Below are 24,765 nucleotides of genomic sequence, written 5' to 3' on the forward strand. Positions count from 1 at the left end.
CTCAGGCCCACCCAGTGGCTGGCGGAGATCTGTAAGCCCTGCCAGGCGAAGAGCTCCTTCTGGTAGAAGGAACACTTACACCCTATGCAGCCGGCGGCAATGTGTGTCCCTGAGCCGCTGCTGCTTCACCACTCAATCATGCTCAGTTTGCAAGCGTACACGGAGGCTAGCTGTGTCAATGGCTCGCGGACACTGTCACCAGCTGCATAGGGTGTAAGCGTTTATTCTGCCAGGAGAAGGTCTTCAGCTGGCAGGGCTTGTGAATCCCTGCCACCTCAGGTATTTCTTTTGGTTTGAGGGGCGAGCAGGGCAGGGGAAGAGATTAATTTTAGGGCCCACCCTAAATCAGCAGTCTGGCTACCCCACTGCAAGGAAGGATCTACTACTAGGTGACTTCCAGTGACCTATGTCCCTGATAAATACTGATGCCAAAATGTTGGCAAAGATCTTGGCTGGAAGGTTGTGGGGGGGAGGGGGAGAGAGAACTGGGGACTGGTGGATAGAGGATCAAACAGATTTTATCAGGGGAAGGAATATGACTGACAGTGCTCAAATGGTCTTCAATTCAGTACACCGTCTGTTACCTTAGTTCTAGATGTAGGGGAAACCGTTGAAAGGGTGGAATGAAGATACTAATTTTTGGTATTAGAGAAATTCAGTTTCAGATCTTGGTTCATAGCATCCATAAAGGCACTCTATGATGAATGGGATGGGGTGGGGCAGGGCGGGGCTGACACAATTGCTTAGGATTAATAGAGTACCAGATAGAGGTGCCCTTTATCCTTCCTTTTACTTGCTCTCTCACTGGAGCCATTGGTGCAGGAAGGCAGGAGGTGGGGGAATAAAGGGGGTGAAGCTGTCCACTGAGAGCAAGATTACATTATATGTAGATAACATTCTGAGATTCTCTAGAAACAGTAATGCATCATTAGGTAATTTTATGATAACAATACGGGAAGATGGTAAGTTTGCCATTCAGTGTTACACTTTCATTGGAACAGGAGATTAAAACTAAATTTCCTTTAATATAGAAACGCATTACAACTTCTTATTTAGGAATTAAAGTTCCAAAGAGACTGGCGGAGAGAAGTTCATTATACCAACCCCTTTTCTAGCATCCATCAAAAAAGATTTACATAGTTGGAGTATTTTTTTTAATCTTCTTTGTTCGACACGAGAACCAATGCAATGAACATGAGTGTGCTCCGCATCTGCTATTTTTATTAACAATGATTCCGTGCTTGCTTCAAGAGACCTTAATCAATTCATAACATTTTTCATATGGAGTGGGATGATTGTCTCTGCCAAGGGCTGAGGAGGGGGGAGGAAGTGGCACTTTCCAACTTTAAGCTTTGTTATTAGATGGAAATGTATTTCCTAATTCGTTAAGGAAGACCCCATTCAGTTCTGAATAGAAATGGAGAACTCAGTGGGAGGTCATGGAAGGTTAAGGGCCTTCTGTTTATGAATGGATCTCATTGTAGGGTAGTTATTGAGGCGAATCTGCTGGTAAATGGGGTGTTCAGGATCTGGGAAAATATAATTAGACATTATTCATTGATCACCGAGGGCTCTCTTTTGATGCTTGTCAGACAAGCATAATCCAAGATCCCCTCCAGAGTTCACAGAGCCAGGCAGATTTAGCTGGACCCATAAGGCTAAATTAAGCAGAGTTGTTGAATACATTAAGGGCAGGGCTTACATAAAGAGGGAGGATATAAACAGTAGAAATTGCAGAAGGAGTAATTTCCCCTTCTACAGTTAGAATATTTCCTTCAGAGACACAAAAACATCTTTCTTAGACTGCTGAATGCATTAGAAATAATATTTATTAAGTTGGTTTCAAATAGAGGGTATACTATCCAGCTATATTCACTATTGCAGTTGGAGTAACTGCCACAAAATTTCATGTACCAAGAAAAATGGGCACAGAAATCTGTGGGCAATATTGAATTAGAAAATTGGCAAGGGACCTAAGATACCATCAGGAGAGTCCCAATTTGTACAATTTACCTTGATGTACAATATAATATACCACCCTATTTGACACTAGATAAATAGAATTCATCCTGAGATACTAGATCTTTGTTGGTAGGGGTGCCAAGTGAAGGACACTTTCCAACACATCTGGTGGGACTGCTCAGTGATTCAGAGCCACTGGAGCACAGTATTGGAAGCAACACACAGGATAACTGAATGGTTAAGAGAGACTATATACTGTTGATGCTGGGATATGATCTTGCAAAAGGTGAGGCAGTACTTACCAAGGCAAACTTGCTGAATAATGCTGTTGGGGTGGCAAGGCTTGCACTGGCGGGTAGGTAGATGGAGTACTAGAGCTCCCACAATTACAGAGTGGTATAAGAAAGTCTGGCACAACTTGAGATGGAGAAATTGGGTGCTTTATTAAAAGACAGAACAGATGCATTGATAAGATTTGGGGTCCTGGAGGAGAAATGGGTAAGGAGTTGAGAGAGAGGAGGTGGAAAGTGAAGCAGAGCATAAAGTGTACTGCTAGTAAATTTGCCTTCAAGGGGAAATTTTACTGGGATATTCCTGTTTTCTCTATCACATGTTTGCTGTGCTGGATTAAGGGAATACTTGAAGTGGTGGACGATGGACACATGGGAATCAGACATGCTGCACAAGAATGTGTTGCATTTAATATGTTTGTTGGTTTTTATGTAAGACGTGTTTGAAAAAACAACAGAATTGAACAGTGACCCATGTAGTGAAATCTATAAAATGCTACTTTTGAAAATATATTAATGGAGTTGGGGTTCTATAACTGAGGAGGCGGCTGAGAGATAATTGATAGTATTTAAAATATATATATGGTGGGGCCAAATAAAGCCTAGAGAAAGAACATGGAGTGGGTTAACATTATACCAGAGGGTAATCAAACACTGGAATATGCCACGTAGAGAGGTGATAGGATTCCTGTCATTAGAGTTGTGCACTGTAGAAAAATGCTATCAGTTGCCTTCAGTGAAATACAGGTCAAGGCAGGCTTAAAGCTGAGAACTAGGCCTCTAAAAATCAAAGACCATCTCTGACACAGAAAATGTCACTGCAGCTGAAATTAAGCAACTGAGCTGAGAGAGGGAGGGAGGCGGAATCTGTTCTCAAAACAACAGGTGGACAGACAATAACAAGACACTAACAAGAAGTTGAGAGCAAAGATGTTTGGTAAAGGCAGATAACAGTAGGTCAGACGAAGTAAATAAGAACATCCAGGGGGGTCGAAGGGAAACTTGGAAACATGTGAGATCATTGTTATCAAAGATGTTGATATCTAGGATAAGATGCAAAGATTGCCGATGGGAAAATGAAATGTTAATAGGGATCAGTGATAGAAGAATAGTATAAAAAGGCTGATAGGGCATTAGGGAGAGAAGAAAGAAGAGGAGACGAGAGCAAGAGAGAATACAGTAAACCGGTTGTGTGCCATGGAACGCTGCTCTTCTGACACGAGATATGAATGCCAGGGATATGCACTGTGATGATCTTGTGTTAATCCTGCTGTTGGTAAGAGACAATAAACTTTGAATTACTTTGTCATATTCACTTGATCTCAGCGTCCTTCTGATTGTGGAGTCTATCAGTACTCAGGCTATGTAGAACAGCCTGGGGATGTACGAGGTCAGTGTAATTAAAATCCATTCAGCACTAAATTAGTATTTATCTGGAATGAGCTAGGTGCAGTGGGTTCTGGTTGGAGACAGGCAGGTTAAGTTCCTTTCAGACCTTTTTTTAATGATTCTGTTAGCCTGTGGAGGAAAGTGATCTAACATAACCCAATTTGAAGTAAATGATTTGTTTATGCCTGCCCTTTTTGTTTCTAGGGTGGACAAGTCGTACTCAATTTGAAGAGACATGGGCCACTCTTCTTGGTGTTCTTGTGACTCAGCCTATTGTACTGGACCAAGAGGAAGCCCAGCAAGAGGTAAGCTGTTGAAATAAGTTGACATGATAATAGTTTGTGTTATAAAAATAAATCTTAGTATTTACATGTGCCCAGAAATAAAGGTTTCTATGCTTTCATGTAGCCTACTTAAACATTTAGAATTTGAAAACGATTCTTTCATTCAGTTAATGGTTAATTTAAATAGAAGTACACAAGTCTAATATATGAGCATGTAAGAATAAACTGCTCAAGGCTTACAGTTTTGCTTGGTTTACTATTCACACACCATGCCAATAATCAATCAGTTTTTAAATTTTGTGCCATAAGATTAAACACCGGAAAAAGAAAACTACTAACAACATGTCCAGATCAGAATCATAGGACAAGAAAAGCACTCTAATGGTTAGAATATTTATATGTCCTTCAGGAATGTCCTAGGATTTGAGTTCAACACCCTATTCTACATCTTGCAGTTTTGTGCTTCAGTGAGATCTGTATATTATTCAAAGAATGTTTAATTTCTCTGTCAACAAGTGGGATGAATCAGCCATACATTGGTGTATCTGATGGAAAACCCTGTTAAAAATTAGCAGCTTCACTTTGTGTAAAGTATATGCATGCACATTTCAGTTTAATTTTCCTTTCCTTTGTTTTGTTTTCTATTCAGTTACTACTATTTATTTCTAGTCATCACATTTTACTGGGTGCATATAAAATATCATGAATCTATCCTTTTTGAACTAGTCTTTTTTTTTTAGTCCAGTTACTTTTTTCATTTTGCTGAACTGTTTCTGTTTCCATAAAACTGTGGTGACTGATGTTGATCATTTGCTAGTACTGTTAGAAACATTTAACAAACACATATGGTAACAGAACCTTAAGTATTTGGTTTACTAAAGCAGTAATTCTCAGTCTAGTCCTTGATATAGCCAGCCAGTCCGCTTTTCAGAGAGATCTGTATGCATTGCCTCTATTGTATACAAATCTATCTCATGTATATTCTTTGTGAATGTCTGTAAATCTAGACTGGCTGAGCAGTGAGATAAGAATCGCTGTACTACAGGGAATAATATTTTATAGATGTGTAAATACCAGTTAAAATGCCAACAAATGCTGTTTTCAACAATGGTTTGGGCATATGTATGAAAAATAGCATTCGAGTATTGCATTTTCTCTAATACCTGCTGTTGTAAAAGGGATGCTATGCTGCTGTTTGGGGTGTTTTGGAAGGTATAGTTATTTGGAAGGGCCTAATAAAAAAAGATTTTTGTTGCATGCAGAAGACCAAGCCAGCTTCTGTGCTTCATTATCAGACTTAACTGTTGCTCTATCTGTGTCCCCTTCCTCCAAAGAATTAGTCACCCGCTTAGATAAGTGTTCTTGTTCATTTTCCAAAGGCTTCAACTCCAAGTAGTCCTACTCCTAGGTAGAGCAGGAGGACATTCGGGCAACTTCCCTTCTACACATTAGCTCCCATGAAAATTGTGCTTTTTATTTCCTTTGCTTCCATAGAAAATCAGGGGAACGAGCCTTTGCCATCCTCACTCCTTTTACTGTATCAGATGTCATTGGAATGAAATTGGAAAAATGTATCAGGTTAGAGTTGGAGGGGGGGGGGGGAATCCTGTTTCTGAGTACATTACAGGACTTGTTGGTTTATAAGCTGCTTTGACATAAGCTAGGTAAGCATCCCAACACTCAATCTAACAACATACTGCTTCCCTTTTCTTCCCACTAATATTCATGTATCATCTTCGCAATCGATCATACACCTATGCTACTGGGACCAGTACTTTACACATAGACTCAAATGCCAGCATTCCCATCTATCATTTCCATTCACACTTCATTAAACATATTCATAGACACATACAGTACAAGATACTGAATTTATAGGAAAAAGCCAATTTATTTAAATGCAAAAGGCTATAATGCAATTATTTTGGTTTCTTCCTCTTCACTGGGGGAAGGATGGCTTGAAGCTGGAGAAAAAAGGACAGGTGCTCAGGATGCCTCACAGTTCAGAAAGTGGCAGTGCATACAACTATAACTTGAATAAGGGTATCTTTTAACTTCTAGAGTAAACTGCAGAAAGTATAAACATGCATCCACTTGTGGTATGCCTGGACTGCAAACTGTCAACTTATTGACAGCTTTGGGTGTTTAGGAGAAAGAGGAGAAGTAAGAAGAGGAGCCAGTTTGGTGGCTTAGTGGTACTGTTGCACATTTCTCATATGGTGGACTTGGGTTCAGTTGTCATTTTTGCTCTCCAAACCATTCTGCAGAGACCGTGTTCATAGCCTCCGGGGAAGAGTCCAGTCATTGTGCAATGGCAACACTTTTTAGCCAGATTTATAGCCCTTAATTGCAAGGTTCCACAAGGAGCCTTCTGCATCACACTGCCCAAGGAATGTTGGTGCAATAAGTGTGCTAGATGAAACAAGAATTGGTAAAATTGCAAACGAGTACTTATGGTCCTTCGTCCATTTGAGCAAGAAGTCCAGATCTGTTAGGCCCAAAAATAGGAAGAAAGACAAGCTACAAGGGGTTAACAGTTACCAATTACTTTAATGAGCATAACATGGAAGGGCAGGATGCACTGGAGAAAAGACATAAAATTAACCAAGAAATACAGACATGACTTACAGAATAGGCATGCAAGAGATGACTATGCCAAAAAACATAGAGAAGAAAGGCCACAGCACACGCAGGCACAACAGAAAGCTCGAGTAATAGAGGAAGCATACACTGTGGAAAAGTCTGACCAAGTGACACACACAAACAAGACTGGGGAAAACAGTTTGTCACAACAGTCATGCACAGCAAAATACAGGCTTGCTCTTTTGAGCAGTCACAGTTGATTCTCCAGGCCCTAATATGCAGGTCTTGCATAAACCACCAAAGTACCGATGCCCTCTTAACTTTGGTCTCCTCAATCTGAGAGGACGGATTCTATGGCACAACCATAAGCAGATGCATCACTGTGTTCAGTTTGGTCAGAAGAACATCAGAACAAAACACTCAATAATGGAATGAGTAGAAACCGCACTATTAGTCTAGGGAAGAGACTCAACCTCTCTTTCTGTAGCACACTGTGTAGGTGAACCCTAACCTCCTTGCACAGAAACGGGAGAGAAAAAATGCCAGGCTTACGAAAGTTAGCAAGGGGACCTGCTGAGGCAGTTCTTCACGATCCAGTAGAGATCGTCATGGATCAGCTGAAGTAAGGTTGTACGTTGGCAGAGCCAAAGCCATACTTGGCTGCCATCCATAATGCTAACATATAATTGCCAGCATATGAATGGATACACAATTCTTATTGAAGACTGGCTAAGGAAAATTTTACTTTTTTTTTGGGGGGGGGGGGGGGAGTAACTATATACTGTTTCACAGTGTACTAAGAGATATAGTATGTGTATAATGTATCATAAATTCCAAAGATGATTTTATCTGTGCAAAATGAAAATTAATGAAAAATCATTTGCTATACTAGTGTTGCAATTCCATAAAGCAGTTCAGATCTCTGAAGAAGCCAGCATTTTAAGAAGACCTATGTTTTGTGAGTCCTGTAAGGTTTTTGCTTTTATATTGCTGCAGCGTATGAAAGGGCCATGTCTTTTTGCTGCTTTTGTACATTAGATCAGCATTTCCCAAACTGTGCACCACAGCACCCGGGTCGCTGCAGCGAACTCTCAGGGGTGCCACGGCATATTTTCCCCTCCTGCCTCCATCCAAGCCGCTACTGCTGCTTCTCTAGATGAGCAGCAGCAACAGCAAACAAGCTGAAACCATCGCAGGGCCTGACTCTATACACACGGCTGACAGTCCAGCCTCCTCGGACATCATTTCCTGTTCCGGGGCACAGGCAACAGCAACTTCAGGAAAAAGTGTGTGTGGGAAGGGGAGGACAGAGAGGGTGCTTAGACTTGATGGGGAAGGCAAGAGATTAAGAGGGCAGAGGCTGCGTGAAAGTGGGGAGAGAGGGAGGGCAGATGCATGATGGAAAGGGGGAGGAGAAGGAGGGCATGTGTTGGAATGAAGGCATCAGTGATTAAAGCATGCCACTGAGTTGCTCACTGCACAAGCAGCATGGAACTTAGGCCACTGGCTGGCGAGGCTTAGACATCCCCACCAGCAATGAGAGGACTGAGATATGTAGTCAAGGGACTCTGTGGCCCAAGAAAGTTTGGGAACCACTGCATTAGATCATTGGTGATAATAGATGATCTGCTACTTTTTGTCATCTTCCTCTCAACCAGTGCCTAACTCAGTCAGTCACTTTAGGACCCATACCGAGGTTGAAATTCAGAAGATAGACTCAGACTCAACAGAGTTCCGTGTTTTGGCATTAGGTGCTTGCATCAGGAATCAACAATGATCTGAATGATTTAAAACACAAATGACTGTGAGTGGGAATTAAGTAATCTTCAAAGGGAGATTCATTTTTATTGTTCCACTCCTATTTTCTTGCCCTTTTCCATTCCTTCCATAGGGGACTTTTTCTTTCTTACAAGCTTTTTAGTATACATCCTCTGAACGGGCTCCATCTGGTTTATATTTATTCAAAGTTTCAGTCTTCAGAACTTCATGCAGTATTCCAAATGCTGATCTTAAACTGCAGTCTTTAGAAAAGGGGCAAGAAGGGAGCGGTGACGTCACATTAAGCAATGGCAGCGTGAGTGAACAGCTCCGCATGCCTCACAGACAGACTCATAAAATATAACGGATTACGGCTAGTTCGCGCTGAGTGGACCGCACATAGTGATAGCGGAAGGGTGTTCACAGCTAACGATGGCGGGGAAAGAAGCCAACACTTCGCGTAAGTCCTTGAAAACTTTCGCTTACCAACCCCACGCTTGTGGAAGCAAGATGGCGCCTGGCGAGGGATCCTCGCAGGCCGACAATGTTCGTACAGAGACAGATCTGAGAGAGGCAGAGGCGGACGGAGATTTTACTCCAAGCGATTTCCGAGCACTGCTTGAAGAGATCAGAGCAGATGTAAAAGCCGGTCGTGAGGATATTACAAAACTGGCAGCGGAGCTCAGAGGTGAAATGATGGAAATGGGCCGACGCATGGAAGACGTGGATGAGCGGGTCGAAGAGCAACAAGAGATGCTGTGCTCGTTAGAGGCCACTATGAGGGAACAACAAGAGCTTGGTAAGGTCCTCATGGATAAGATAGAAGATCTAGAGAATCGCGACAGGAGATCAAACATTAGGATTCGGGGTATACCGGAGCAGGCGGACTATATGAACTGTGAACAAGTGACACAGCAAGTGGCTAGTATGTTATTATCGGAAGAGGGCCAGGAGGTGAGCCCGGAGAGTATCAAAGTAGACTAGGCACATAGAGCGCTAACACGTGCTAGGGCCAATGTACCTAGAGACATAATTGCCTGTTTTGCGGATTACAAAACAAAAGAAAATGTTCTGCGGAAAGCACGCCAGAAAGACTGTATAAAATGGGACTCTTTCCCTATTGAATTGTACCAGGACCTGGCCCCGATGACACTAAAACACCGTGCAGAGATGCGGAGCTTTACTAGATACCTCCGAGATCAAGGAACACCATACCGGTGGCAGCACCCATTTGCGCTGGCATATAGCAAAGAAGGAAGTTGGCACAGAGTCCAAAGTGTGGAAGAGGCCCGTGCCATATGGCCGGAGGTAGAAGCGTCGGTGGAAAGATCGGCAAGCAACAAAATGGTGGAACCGAGGCTGAATCGCCAGCGATGGACCCGAGTGGCCAGGGGTAAAGGACGTCTGACCAGACAAAAATCAACCCAACAGCTGGAAGCTACAACTAAGACTGTGCCATGATCATTCTTGAGAGGACTTGAGAACAGATACGATGATAGATGTGTGAAGATCTGGTCATGTTTAATGGAATGTTTAGTTGAAGTTATGTGAGGCATGTATTAGGTCACCGTTCTCTCACTTTAGTGGAGAGACAATTCTGACCCACTGGATGTATTGGGAAGGGGGGGAGGGGGACGGGACGCCAGGGTAACTACCGGGTCTGTTGCAAATAATAGTGTAAGGGGAGGGGGCTCACCACAAGCAAAAGGTAATAATAGGAATACACACTTGAAAACCCCATGGCAAACATAGTGTGCTAAAAGATCATCCCGAACTTTCCTCAATCTCCACTTCCCTAAGTGCAAAGGCATAAAATACAAATTACTGCATGCATCAACCTTCTCTTATATGAGCACGCAATTCTGGAATACACTACCACGCAACCTGAAAACGATCTACGAATTAACCGACTTCCGCAAACTATTGAAGACTCATCTCTTTGAGAAAATTTATTGCAAGGATCAAAACACATGAGGTCCATACAAACTAATAGAAATGCATCAATACACTCTCTTCTGAATTCTCTTCCCCCGTATTTTCACCACACTTAAAACTCTACCCACAGATAAAATTGTTATACCCTAATGTTCTCTTGATATTGTTCTATCGCCCTATCATTTCCCCATTGTTACATTCCATTGTTCTATTCCCCAAACGATATTTTGACTTTGACTTTGTGTTCCCATAACTCTTCACAATGTAACCCATAATCATATTATAACAAATTGTATTTCCATCATTCACAATGTATTGTAAGCCATACTGAGCCCGCAAATAGGTGGGAAAATGTGGGATACAAATGCAATAAATAAATAAATAAATGACTTTAAATGTTCACGGTCTTAATACTTCCATAAAACGGAAAAAATTGTTTAAAGAAGCTCAGAGGGTGGGGGATGATATTATCCTGTTCCAGGAAGCTCATTTGTTGGAACAGCATGAGCATTTATTACGAAATATTAGATACCCCCAGCAATATCTGGCTTCGAACAAGACACAGAGGAAAACAGCAGGGGTAGGGATATTGATAAAACAAGGGCTGGCATGGGAAATTATTACAGTGAAACGGGACCCAAGAGGACGATATATAATACTGGTAGCCAAAATAGGGGGACAGATCTACACTATAGTAAATATATATGCATCTAACCAGGCACAGGGGGAGTTCTTAGATCTTCTCAGTACACAGCTTACAAAATATGTCCAGGGGGAGATCCTCATGGGCGGAGATTTTAATTTCACTCTGGACCCTAATATCGACAACACGGGGGTGGCCAGCAGTTATGCCCAGGGGGAGAGAGATCGGTTAATTCAGTTTCTTAACCAATGGGGACTGGTAGATATATGGAGGGTGCTGCATGGAACAGAAAGGGATTACACCTGTTATTCGGCTCCACATGATACATATTCGAGAATTGATATGTGGATGGGTAGTGCGGGAATAGTGTTGCAAGTAATACAAACCCGAACCTGGTCAGACCACGCCCCAGTTATGTTAGACTGGGGGGGGGGGGGAAGATTTGACAGGGGGAGGAGAATGTGGCAATTCCCGGAAGGCCTGCTAGATGACCCTAAGCAGATTCAGCGAATTGAACTAGAACTTAAGGAGTTTTTCCTAATTAATGATACTCCAGATATAACGCCAGAGATTTTGTGGGAAAGCATGAAGGTAGTGATAAGAGGGGAAATGATCGCCTTACAAATACATCTAAATAAAGACACCAGGGAAAAAGAAAAAGAACTTAGGTCAGTTATTCATCAGCTAGATACTTTAGTTAAAAAAAACAACAGTGCACCCCGAGCCAACAAGAGGAATTACATAAAGCAAGGGTACAGCTGGCCTCTTTGGAATCCATAGGTATCCAGGAGCAACTGCAATGGGTGCAGCAAGAACATTATGAGTTTAATAATAAGGCGAGTAAATTATTGGCATATAAACTGAAACGGATGGAGAGTCGTAATAGCATATACAGGGTACGAGATACTGGAGGGAACATTAGTACATAAGTACATAAGTACATAAGTAGTGCCATACTGGGAAAGACCAAAGGTCCATCTAGCCCAGCATCCTGTCACCGACAGTGGCCAATCCAGGTCAAGGGCACCTGGCACGCTTCCCAAACGTAACAACATTCCAGACAAGTTATACCTAAAAATGCGGAATTTTTCCATTTAATAGCGGTCTATGGACTTGTCCTTTAGGAATCTATCTAACCCCTTTTTAAACTCCGTCAAGCTAACCGCCCGTACCACGTTCTCCGGCAACGAATTCCAGAGTCTAATTACACGTTGGGTGAAGAAAAATTTTCTCCGATTCGTTTTAAATTTACCACACTGTAGCTTCAACTCATGCCCTCTAGTCCTAGTATTTTTGGATAGCGTGAACAGTCGCTTCACATCCACCCGATCCATTCCACTCATTATTTTATACACTTCTATCATATCTCCCCTCAGCCGTCTCTTCTCCAAGCTGAAAAGCCCTAGCCTTCTCAGCCTCTCTTCATAGGAAAGTCGTCCCATCCCCACTATCATTTTCGTCGCCCTTCGCTGCACCCTTTCCAACTCTACCACATCCCTTCTGAGACACGGAGACCAGTACTGAACACAATACTCCAGGTGCGGTCGCACCATGGAGCGATACAACGGCATTATAACATCCGCACACCTGGACTCCATACCCTTCCCAATAACACCCAACATTCTATTCGCTTTCCTAGCCGCAGCAGCACACTGAGCAGAAGGTTTCAGCGTATCATCGACGACGACACCCAGATCCCTTTCTTGATCCGTAACTCCTAACGCGGAACCTTGCAAGACGTAGCTATAATTCGGGTTCCTCCTACCCACATGCATCACTTTGCACTTGTCAACATTGAACTTCATCTGCCACTTGCACGCCCACTCTCCCAGTCTCGCAAGGTCCTCCTGTAATCGTTCACATTCCTCCTGCGACTTGACGACCCTGAATAATTTTGTGTCATCGGCGAATTTAATCACCTCACCAGTCATTCCCATCTCCAGGTCATCCACAAATACATTAATGATCAGATAGAAAACATTAAAAGAGTGTTTGTACAATACTATGAGCACTTACAGTGGTGGAAATAAGTATTTGATCCCTTGCTGATTTTGTAAGTTTGCCCACTGACAAAGACATGAGCAGCCCATAATTGAAGGGTAGGTTATTGGTAACAGTGAGAGATAGCACATCACAAATTAAATCCGGAAAATCACATTGTGGAAAGTATATGAATTTATTTGCATTCTGCAGAGGGAAATAAGTATTTGATCCCCCACCAACCAGTAAGAGATCTGGCCCCTACAGACCAGGTAGATGCTCCAAATCAACTCGTTACCTGCATGACAGACAGCTGTCGGCAATGGTCACCTGTATGAAAGACACCTGTCCACAGACTCAGTGAATCAGTCAGACTCTAACCTCTACAAAATGGCCAAGAGCAAGGAGCTGTCTAAGGATGTCAGGGACAAGATCATACACCTGCACAAGGCTGGAATGGGCTACAAAACCATCAGTAAGACGCTGGGCGAGAAGGAGACAACTGTTGGTGCCATAGTAAGAAAATGGAAGAAGTACAAAATGACTGTCAATCGACAAAGATCTGGGGCTCCACGCAAAATCTCACCTCGTGGGGTATCCTTGATCATGAGGAAGGTTAGAAATCAGCCTACAACTACAAGGGGGGAACTTGTCAATGATCTCAAGGCAGCTGGGACCACTGTCACCACGAAAACCATTGGTAACACATTACGACATAACGGATTGCAATCCTGCAGTGCCCGCAAGGTCCCCCTGCTCCGGAAGGCACATGTGACGGCCCGTCTGAAGTTTGCCAGTGAACACCTGGATGATGCCGAGAGTGATTGGGAGAAGGTGCTGTGGTCAGATGAGACAAAAATTGAGCTCTTTGGCATGAACTCAACTCGCCGTGTTTGGAGGAAGAGAAATGCTGCCTATGACCCAAAGAACACTGTCCCCACTGTCAAGCATGGAGGTGGAAATGTTATGTTTTGGGGGTGTTTCTCTGCTAAGGGCACAGGACTACTTCACCGCATCAATGGGAGAATGGATGGGGCCATGTACCGTACAATTCTGAGTGACAACCTCCTTCCCTCCGCCAGGGCCTTAAAAATGGGTCGTGGCTGGGTCTTCCAGCACGACAATGACCCAAAACATACAGCCAAGGCAACAAAGGAGTGGCTCAGGAAGAAGCACATTAGGGTCATGGAGTGGCCTAGCCAGTCACCAGACCTTAATCCCATTGAAAACTTATGGAGGGAGCTGAAGCTGCGAGTTGCCAAGCGACAGCCCAGAACTCTTAATGATTTAGAGATGATCTGCAAAGAGGAGTGGACCAAAATTCCTCCTGACATGTGTGCAAACCTCATCATCAACTACAGAAGACGTCTGACCGCTGTGCTTGCCAACAAGGGTTTTGCCACCAAGTATTAGGTCTTGTTTGCCAGAGGGATTAAATACTTATTTCCCTCTGCAGAATGCAAATAAATTCATATACTTTCCACAATGTGATTTTCCGGATTTAATTTGTGATGTGCTATCTCTCACTGTTACCAATAACCTACCCTTCAATTATGGGCTGCTCATGTCTTTGTCAGTGGGCAAACTTACAAAATCAGCAAGGGATCAAATACTTATTTCCACCACTGTATATCAACCGGAGGGCCCCCCATCGGTGGAGACTATCCACTCCGTGCTGGAAACCGCAGACATGCCTTGCTTAACTGGAGCCGAGGGGAATTTACTATTGGCTCCCATTGACTATCAAAGGTCTGCCTGGGGGGGAAGGCCCCGGGTTTGGATGGCTTTGGCAACAGATTTCATAAAAGATTCCGCAGTATTTTGGCTCCAATATTGCTTAGAGTGTTTAATGCTATCAAAGAGGATACCCTACTCCCGCGCTCCTGGAGATTGGCCAGTGTGGTACTGCTACTTAAACCGCATAAGGACCCGCTCAGTTGTGGGTCATATTGCCCTATTTCCCTCTTGGGAACAGATTATAAAATTTTCATTTCTATACTGGCCGCTCGCTTGCAGAAAGTGCTGCCACGCTTGGTACACGAGGATCAGGCTGGCTTTATTGCTAATAGGCAAACGTTTGATAATACTAGGAGAGCACAATATATATTAGATCGGGTGCAGGTGCTGGGGCAGCCTGCGATATTCCTCTCATTGGATGCTGAGAAAGCATTCGATAGGGTGCTGTGGTCCTTTCTGTTCAAACTTCTAGAAAGTGTGGGTATTGGAGGGCAGTTTCTGCACTGGATCATGGCGCTCTATCGGCAGCCGATGGCCCAATTGAAAATTAATGGCATAAACACACAGCCTTTTGAACTGCTGAGAGGCACGCGGCAGGGCTGTGCATTATCCCCTCTATTGTTTGCTCTCTCTATGGAGCCATTGGCGATTATGGTGTGTAAGAAGCCGCGGGTCCGGGGTATCCGAATAGGGAAACAAGAAACAAAAATCATGCTGTATGCTGACGATGTGTTGTTGACCTTGGCGAATCCGGGGGAATCCCTCCAGGCAGTAATGGCTATCCTCAATCAGTATGGTGAGGCAGCGGGATTAAAAATTAACCTACAAAAATCAGAGATTATGCCTCTGCAATTCCCAGCAGGATTGCGAGAAGAACTGCAACCTCTGTTCCCGTTTAGCTGGTCCCCACGCTCCATACGATATTTGGGGGTTAGTTTGACACTGCATACTGAGGACCTATTTAGGGAGAACTTTGACACTAAAATGCAAGACCTGTTTAAAGAATTAGAGCGATGGGGAGGATTGTGGATGTCATGGATGGGGAGAATAGCGGCAATAAAAATGTCCTTACTTCCTAAGTTGCTATATCTATTTTTGGCAATCCCTATCGTAATCCCGAAATCCTTCTTCCAGATGCTTAATAGGAAAGTTTTTGCTTTCATCTGGCGGAAAAGACCCCCATGAGTAAATAGGAAGGTCCTGTACCAGTCTAGAAAGGATGGAGGGATGGGGGTTCCAAACTTCTGGTTATATTATAGATCAGCACTGTTCCAAATGTTAGCTATAGGACAGACGGGGATAGATAAACCCTGGTCGTATGTGGCTCAGTGGGGCTTGCGGGGGGTCCCGCTTTGGGCGGCTCCATGGCTTCCTTTGACTCTGTTGAAGAACTTAATATCGGGGATGAAAGGCCAAATGGGGGTAGCACTTAGAGAATGGGCTCGATGTAGGGCCGCTTGGTTCCCGGGAAGGAAATATCACCTGAACACCCCTATTATATATGTGCTGGACTTCCCACCTGGTAGAGAGGAGGGAGTGTATGGACAATGGTCAGCTTCATTATTGCTGGTGCTAGGACAACTATGGGATGAAGGTAAATGTCACCCGTTTGATTTTCTAAAGGAGGATTATGGCCTAGCAAACAGAGATAAATTTTACTACATGCAGGTTAGGGATTTCATACACCGTAAAGCCAAGGATGAACTAGGGCTAACAGTGACAGAGTTAGAGAGGGCGATGGGAGCGGGGGCAGGGAAGGGAGGAGTATCCAGGATATACAAGGCGCTATTACATCAATCTGTTCCCCTAACCCAATACACAGATAAATGGGAGGCACTCTTATCAGTGAAATACGAGCAGGATAAATGGATCAGGATATTTAAAAAACTTCTGAATTTCTCGGTGGCGACACCCCTGGTGGAAAACGGATATAAGATGTTATATCAATGGTACCTCACCCCTCACAGACTAGCACGAATCTTAAAAACTGGGAAGGCGACATGCTGGCGAGGATGTGGGGCCAAGGGCACTTTTTGACTTATGTGGTGGGATTGCCCGATTATAAAGATGTTCTGGACAAATTTACTTGCACAACTACAATGTAAGTTGGGGATAGTTATTGCTTTGGACCCAGGGCTCTGTTTACTTAATATACCAGTGCCAGGTATACATAGTTCATTTCACTGTCTTCTGTCCCATGTGGTTACAGCAGCCCGGACTCTAATTGTGAGACTTTGGAAGCAAACTATGGCATCATCATTGGAACAAGTATTTGCTAAAGTGGACTTTTGTTGCATAATGGACAAAATGACAGCTGTGAAAAGGGGTCGGGTGGTGAAGTTCTTTAAAAATTGGTCCTCATATATGGCATGGAGAGCCCCTAGAGAGGGGAATATATGGTTAGTCTGAAGTTACTCCTGGCGGGGGGGGGGAAGGGGGGAGGGAGAGGGTAGTTGGGGAACATGTTTATGGCAAATAGATCTTGGATTTTTGTATTCTGTTGCATTATTGGATGATGTTTTGCAGGTGGCTTTATGGAAAATAATAAATATATGTTTAAAAAAAGGGGGGGGGGCAAGAAGAGATACTGGCAATAGTCACTTTTTGACCTCCGGCTGTGACCATTTGGGTGCACATAGTATGACATCCATGTTTACTGATATGTTTCCCTGTTATGAGAAGTGACAATAGGAGTCATGTAGGGCATCCTGTATTAGAGACAGGTATGCCAGTATGTGGAATGGTAGTTATAGAAGTTGACAAGTTGCTTACAGTAATCAAATGTATGTTACTATGTATGGATATAGCAGCTCTACCATCAGAGTATGATTGCAGAGATACAGTGGGGGAAATAAGTATTTGATCCCTTGCTGATTTTGTAAGTTTGCCCACTGACAAAGACATGAGCAGCCCATAATTGAAGGGTAGGTTATTGGTAACAGTGAGAGATAGCACATCACAAATTAAATCCGGAAAATCACATTGTGGAAAGTATATGAATTTATTTGCATTCTGCAGAGGGAAATAAGTATTTGATCCCCCACCAACCAGTAAGAGATCTGGCCCCTACAGACCAGGTAGATGCTCCAAATCAACTCGTTACCTGCATGACAGACAGCTGTCGGCAATGGTCACCTGTATGAAAGACACCTGTCCACAGACTCAGTGAATCAGTCAGACTCTAACCTCTATAAAATGGCCAAGAGCAAGGAGCTGTCTAAGGATGTCAGGGACAAGATCATACACCTGCACAAGGCTGGAATGGGCTACAAAACCATCAGTAAGACGCTGGGCGAGAAGGAGACAACTGTTGGTGCCATAGTAAGAAAATGGAAGAAGTACAAAATGACTGTCAATCGACAAAGATCTGGGGCTCCACGCAAAATCTCACCTCGTGGGGTATCCTTGATCATGAGGAAGGTTAGAAATCAGCCTACAACTACAAGGGGGGAACTTGTCAATGATCTCAAGGCAGCTGGGACCACTGTCACCACGAAAACCATTGGTAACACATTACGACATAACGGATTGCAATCCTGCAGTGCCCGCAAGGTCCCCCTGCTCCGGAAGGCACATGTGACGGCCCGTCTGAAGTTTGCCAGTGAACACCTGGATGATGCCGAGAGTGATTGGGAGAAGGTGCTGTGGTCAGATGAGACAAAAATTGAGCTCTTTGGCATGAACTCAACTCGCCGTGTTTGGAGGAAGAGAAATGCTGCCTATGACCCAAAGAACACCGTCCCCACTGTCAAGCATGGAGGTGGAAATGTTATGTTTTGGGGGTGTTTCTCTGCTAAGGGCACAGGACTACTTCACCGCATCAATGGGAGAATGGATGGGGCCATGTACCGTACAATTCTGAGTGACAACCTCCTTCCCTCCGCCAGGGCCTTAAAAATGGGTCGTGGCTGGGTCTTCCAGCACGACAATGACCCAAAACATACAGCCAAGGCAACAAAGGAGTGGCTCAGGAAGAAGCACATTAGGGTCATGGAGTGGCCTAGCCAGTCACCAGACCTTAATCCCATTGAAAACTTATGGAGGGAGCTGAAGCTGCGAGTTGCCAAGCGACAGCCCAGAACTCTTAATGATTTAGAGATGATCTGCAAAGAGGAGTGGACCAAAATTCCTCCTGACATGTGTGCAAACCTCATCATCAACTACAGAAGACGTCTGACCGCTGTGCTTGCCAACAAGGGTTTTGCCACCAAGTATTAGGTCTTGTTTGCCAGAGGGATCAAATACTTATTTCCCTCTGCAGAATGCAAATAAATTCATATACTTTCCACAATGTGATTTTCCGGATTTAATTTGTGATGTGCTATCTCTCACTGTTACCAATAACCTACCCTTCAATTATGGGCTGCTCATGTCTTTGTCAGTGGGCAAACTTACAAAATCAGCAAGGGATCAAATACTTATTTCCCCCACTGTATATAGGGTAGGCGATGTTACAGCAGTGGAACCCTCGTGTGTGATGGAAGAAAAATTACTGCCCATAGCCATTGTACCCTTTATGTGGAAGGGGTTTGTGAGACTATGACAATGCAGGGGTTGAGGAATGCATGGTGTTTGGCTAGTGTCCTGTGAATACTGATCCTTCATGGAAAAGGAAGAGTCAAGTGATAATATGTAGTGTGTAACAGGTCATTTTCACCTTTTTTTTTTTTAACCCAGGCTGGCCTTTTTGCCAGCAATTGTTCAGATAGTGAAGCTTCATATAGTATTGGTGGCATTTTTTAGGTGCATTTTGCTCATGCAATGGAACCTGTTGGGGAGGGATTCATCCGTATGTCTAAGTTGTTTGTGCTTGGGCAAACAATTTTCTGCACAGTAATGGAGAAGAATACCCCACCAAAGTCAGTGAGGTGACAGGGGAATTAGACCCTACTACCTGAAGAGAACTGTGTAAAAACAATAGTTGATTCCATGGGAATCTTAATCCCTGTGGCACAAAATAAACTGTTGAAAACTCCATGGGGGTGGGAGGAAAGATTGTAATTTCAATGTGCCATTAGGGACATAAATCTAGTCACTGAAGAGAGGAGCTGTGGCTTCTGCAAAGACATATGTAGTTTGCCAGTGGACACTCAACTCCTAGCAGCAGAAAATTCAAAAAGCCACATCCACAGCAAACAACTTTGCAGGGTGCCACCAGGGACTCAACGCTTGGTGGCAGAAAAGAACAGAAGCCATGGCCACAGTGGAGAAATTCTGAGGTTGTTGCAGCCAGGGATTCAATTCCTGGTGGTAGAAGAAAAATTAAAAATATGTGGCCGTGCAAAGAAATGTGTAGGAAAAATGGTGAGTGGCTGCAAGAGGGAAGGGGAGGAGAGAAAAAGATGTGTACTACAGGGAGAGAGGAGAAGGGGAGGAAAAGGTGAATGACTGTGGGAGGGATAGGAAGAGGAAAGAATGCGTGGTTACAAGGGAGGGAAAGGAGTGACTGCAGGGGGATTACCTGACACACACAAATAGGCACACACAGACACACACACATACAGCCCCTGCCTGTACTCAGCCACATAGCCCCTACCTGTGGAGACACTCTTTACTATGTTTTTCCCATGAAGTTCTCTCTGAGTTTACAGATAGAAAAGGGGGAAAAGTGTCACTGTGCCACACTGTAAGTGTATACTTTTCAACTTGTTGGGGTTTTTTTTCACCTCACTCTAATATATAGTATATACAGTATGTGTATGATAGAGATTTCTCTTTTGGGTCTTGTGGAACCTGGGCCAAATGAATGCTTTAAATTCTGGCATGCAGACACTTGAACCTGCTTTTGTTCTACAAGTGCCTTTTCCTAATTATATTTAATCTCTTTTATTGGTGAATTCAAACAAGATACAGTATAACAAGATCCAATACAAAAAATGTATTATATTCACCATATCAATAAAACTGAAGGAGCATTCACCAGACATTAATATTTTTTACCCATCCTCAATACTCCTCGCTTCCTTGATCCCAGAATACTTGTTCCTTTATATTAAGCAAAGAATCAAACTTGATCTGAACAAACCATTCTAAGCACCCAACAGTATACTCAGCAAGGATAAGAACCTTCCCTCCTCACCCTCCCTGCCCCCTAAACACCCTTATCCATCAATTGGTACATGAAAGACTTTAGCTCTGATAGCGCTCCACAATTCCTAAATATAGAGTTAAGGTAGATGCCTCCCCATTTCCACCGTCCCCCATCCTATAATAACTTTCCCCCTATCAATGATAGAGGGAAGGACTGGAGTCCACATTGGACCTTTACCATGTACAGGCAATTCACCTAATTCAATACAAAACTTGTAGCTTTAGGAGAAAGCACTTGAATACATGGATCTCATGCCAAAAGAAATTATGTTTGGCACTTAGAAGAGCATTTAATATCCCTCAATTCCATAAGCAGTAATTTATGTAACTTGTTGCACCACTGCCAATAGGAGAGCGGCTGATTTGAGTCCAAAACTGAAAGATATATTTTTTCCTACTGTACATTCTTTGGCAGTCCATATCTGTGGCCCCTTACCTTGACACTGATTGCTTCTATCTGCCCAATGGCGCAAATGTAATAGTCTGACCAAGCACCTTTTCCAAAAAGGCCTCTATAGCCCTCCAGTAACATTGTATTGTCTGTCAGGCCCACAAAGCATGATAAAAGGTGCTGACCTCCCTATTGCATTTTGCACAAGTGAAAATGTTCAGACCCCTCATCTTAAATAGCTGAGAGGGAAATAGGCTCTATGTAGCAACTGGTATTGAACATAAGCATTACCATACTGGGGCAGACCAAGTCTATCAAGCCCAGTATCCTGTTTCCAACAGTGGCCAATCCAGTACCTGGCAAGATCCCAGAACAGTAAAACAAATTTTATGCTGTCTATCCTATAAATAAGCAGTGGATTTTCCCAAGTCCATCTTAGTAATGGCTAATGGACTTTTAGGAAATTATCCAAACCTTTTTAAAACCATGCTAAGCTAACTGCTTTTACCACATTCTCTGGTAACGAATTCCAGAGTTTAATTACACATTGAGTGAAGAAATATTTTCTCCAATTTGTTTTCAGTTTGCTAATTAGTAGCTTCATTGTATGCCCCTTGGTCCTAGTATTTTTAAAAAGAGTAAATACTCTTGTAACTCAGCACTGGCCACCCACCCCAGAGCATCCCTCAGTAACGTCCTCATATTCAGAGACTCTGGAAGGATGTACGCACCCCATCAACTGTGGGTGGATATACATCAAGCATCTTTTTGTGCAATTGGGAGCTAGTCAGTATGTCAAAAAAATCCCTAGATTTAGACCCCACCTTCTTGCTTAGAGCTTCCCTACCTATAGAATGGATGTAGTATGTCAAATGTAAGTATGCACAGCAATCAGCAAAAGTGTTAAGGCTTTGGTGGAAAATGGCCTCATATGAGGTGAGCCCTCTGTGGGCATCTAGCACGTGCTCCACCAAGATTACTCCATGCCCAGCCCACCTGATACCTGGCATAAAGTCCACATTACCCTGAATAGGCAGCAGATCACTACTGTAAGGATCAAATTTCAAAGTGTTGGCGTCTCCCATCAAATAGTCTTAATAGATTTTACTAGCATACTAGATGACAGATGGTGAGGTATGGAAATCCCCCCCCCCCCCCCAAGCCTACAACAAAGAAGTAAAGTACCAAGGGGAAAGAAATGCTACTTTTGAGAGCAAGTGGTGTGTAATCCTCTCTGTCTAGTAGCTAGTCTTGCAGATGTCTTAGAAGGCGTGCCATATTATACTGTTTGAGATTTGGTAGTCCCAGGCCTCCAACCTGCCAATTCCTGTATAGATATTCCAGCTTCATTTTGGGTTTTTGTCTCCCCTCCTCCCCCAGCAAATCATACCATTACTTGACAAAAGCGCTTTAGTTCTCTCCATGATAGGCAATTTAAAAATAATTGAAACAGAGACATCTTGAGAACAATGACATCTTTTCCTGATTAAAATATCTTTGGTAGAGTGCACAGCAGTTTTTACCTGATGTTTTAGGCTTACAGCTCATTTAGATCTGTTCTCTGAGGGAAGACAATGAGTCTTCATTCTCAACTTACAGAAGCGTTTCCCCTATTTTATATTGGCTTCCAACTCACTTAGCCCAGTGATTGTAATGACTGTCCTTGGCCTGGAGCAAAACACTAGGGGCCTTGTTTACTAAGCTGCGTTATAAGTGCGTTAACATTTTTAATGCACGTTAACCATATACGCACATTAACTGTGTACGCACCTACAATATCCCTATAGGCGCCTGCACAGTTTGTGTGCACGCTAATTGTAGGCGCATTAAAAACGCTAATGCACCTTAGTAAACAGGGCCCTAGGACTCTCTTGAGCTCCTTGCAGTCATTGGTCTTAAATTCAACCACTGTATCTCATCATTACACAATGACTGGGGCTTCCTCTCCTAGAAGTTTTAAAAGTTACCTTTCACAGAATCCCTCACTCAGGGTGGCCAGGGAAGAGAAACAGAAACAAACCCAGGTTCTCTGCACTGTCACTGAGCCACTGGGTTGGCCTAGGACTTTAATGTTCAATGTTGTACATTTATATTTCCTTAAAAATCAAAGCACAGTGTATAAGCCTAACTCAGTTTAGACTTAATATATTAGCAGATTTCTTGGCTCGATGTTGCATACTTAGTGCCTTAATCAAAAATAACTTTTCATTTCTGTGTCTGTAGAAAATATATTTGAGCAATATACTCTTAATTTTAACAAATACTTGAAAATTTGGCAGGTCTAAGGCACCACAAGTTTTGTTAATAAGATGCCAACTTGGCCGAAACTAAGCCTTTGGAGTCCCTGAATGTAGGTAATTTAAGCTCTCTCCAGTTCATAGGATGAAAAATTGTTAAAATGAAAGAAAAAGGCAATAGATTTAAAAAAAAACTCCAGAATGATTTAAACAAATTGAAATGTTAGTGAGCTGTTCATGCTCCTGACTAATAGTACACTAGAACAGGTCGATGTTTAAATGGCAATTCAGAGATGGTTTTAAAATTTCTTTTATAAAATGTAAAGGAGGCTTGATTGCAATTAAAATGGGAATATTTGTGCATTGACACAAGCAAAAGTGCAAATTGCACATCCATAGCATATCATACTTCTTTCATTTCATGCTTTATATGTTTATATTGTCCCTAGTAAATAAATTTTTATCACAGTTGGTAATTTAACATTGTTTCCTAATTACTGAGCCACTCTTACTGCATCCTTGTCATAATTTTCTGTTCTCAGGTCTTTTTGAAAAATTAGACTTTGTTCAGATCTCCAAGGGCCAGTTTCGGATGGCCAACTTTGATTTACAGTTTTTCCATCAACAAGCAGGGCTGAATCAGAAACACAAGTGGGTGACATCATTGCATGTTGCTGGGATGGACTAACTCTCCCAGAAGTCAGACTCTCAAAGGAATGTTTCCCTCAGCTCCTAAGTTTTGTTTTTTTCTACTCAGACAAGCGGGTGCTAGACAAAGCTCTCCTAAATTTTCTTTTAATTACGTGTTTTTACTGATATTCGTAGTTGAATTATTCTGTAATTTTCTTTTTGGTCATTTCACTGAAGTCAAGGTTCAGACCCAATGCCCGCCCAACCTTTTTATGCAAGACTAGGTGGTCACCTAGGACACCACTTTTTGGAGGTCAGCAGCTGCAGTCAAAGCAAACAATAGATCATGTCAGCTACACAAACTCTAAAAGCTATAAATGCTTACTTTTTTCTATAGGAAGGGTGAACAATTTTCAATTAGCCCATTTATCTATGTAAATAACTTCTGTAAATCACCCTAATTATTTTTGTATGTGACACATGCGTGTGCACACACACACACATACACAGAGATTTTTTATATTTAAAGGCATGATGTCTTGGAGATTGGGGGAAAGCGGATTAGAGGCCTGAAAGGTAATTCAGTGGGGACGGGCATAGGCCTGAAGGTTGACCTTAGGGCACTCAAAATCCTTGCACTGGCCCTGTCCAGGCCCTACTCAAAGTGTGGCTGGAAGACCCAGAACTTTAACACACATTCCAAGTGTCTAATCTGCTTGGGTGTGGATCACAACCCAATGCAAGCATTGTACTCGCATGTATCCCCAAGCCTGTAAAGATCATCTGAATCATTTTTGCAACCACTGTGAAGCTTATGAAAGACTGCTTCAGGTTCAGAAGAATTAGAAGAGGGTCC

At 43.0% G+C, this 24,765-nt stretch overlaps 1 protein-coding gene across 1 annotated transcript in view; it reads left to right on the forward strand.

Moving 5' to 3' along the window:
- HTT (huntingtin) overlaps nucleotides 1-24,765 on the forward strand; it is a 990,576-nt gene that overhangs the window by 778,312 nt on the left and 187,499 nt on the right. Inside the window, exon 54 of the mRNA XM_030191138.1 lies at nucleotides 3,846-3,946. Within this exon, the coding sequence (XP_030046998.1) occupies nucleotides 3,846-3,946 (101 nt within the window). The remainder of the gene's footprint in view (nucleotides 1-3,845; nucleotides 3,947-24,765) is intronic.

Source organism: Microcaecilia unicolor, chromosome 2 (assembly GCF_901765095.1).
Source record: "Microcaecilia unicolor chromosome 2, aMicUni1.1, whole genome shotgun sequence".
NCBI lineage: Eukaryota > Metazoa > Chordata > Amphibia > Gymnophiona > Siphonopidae > Microcaecilia > Microcaecilia unicolor.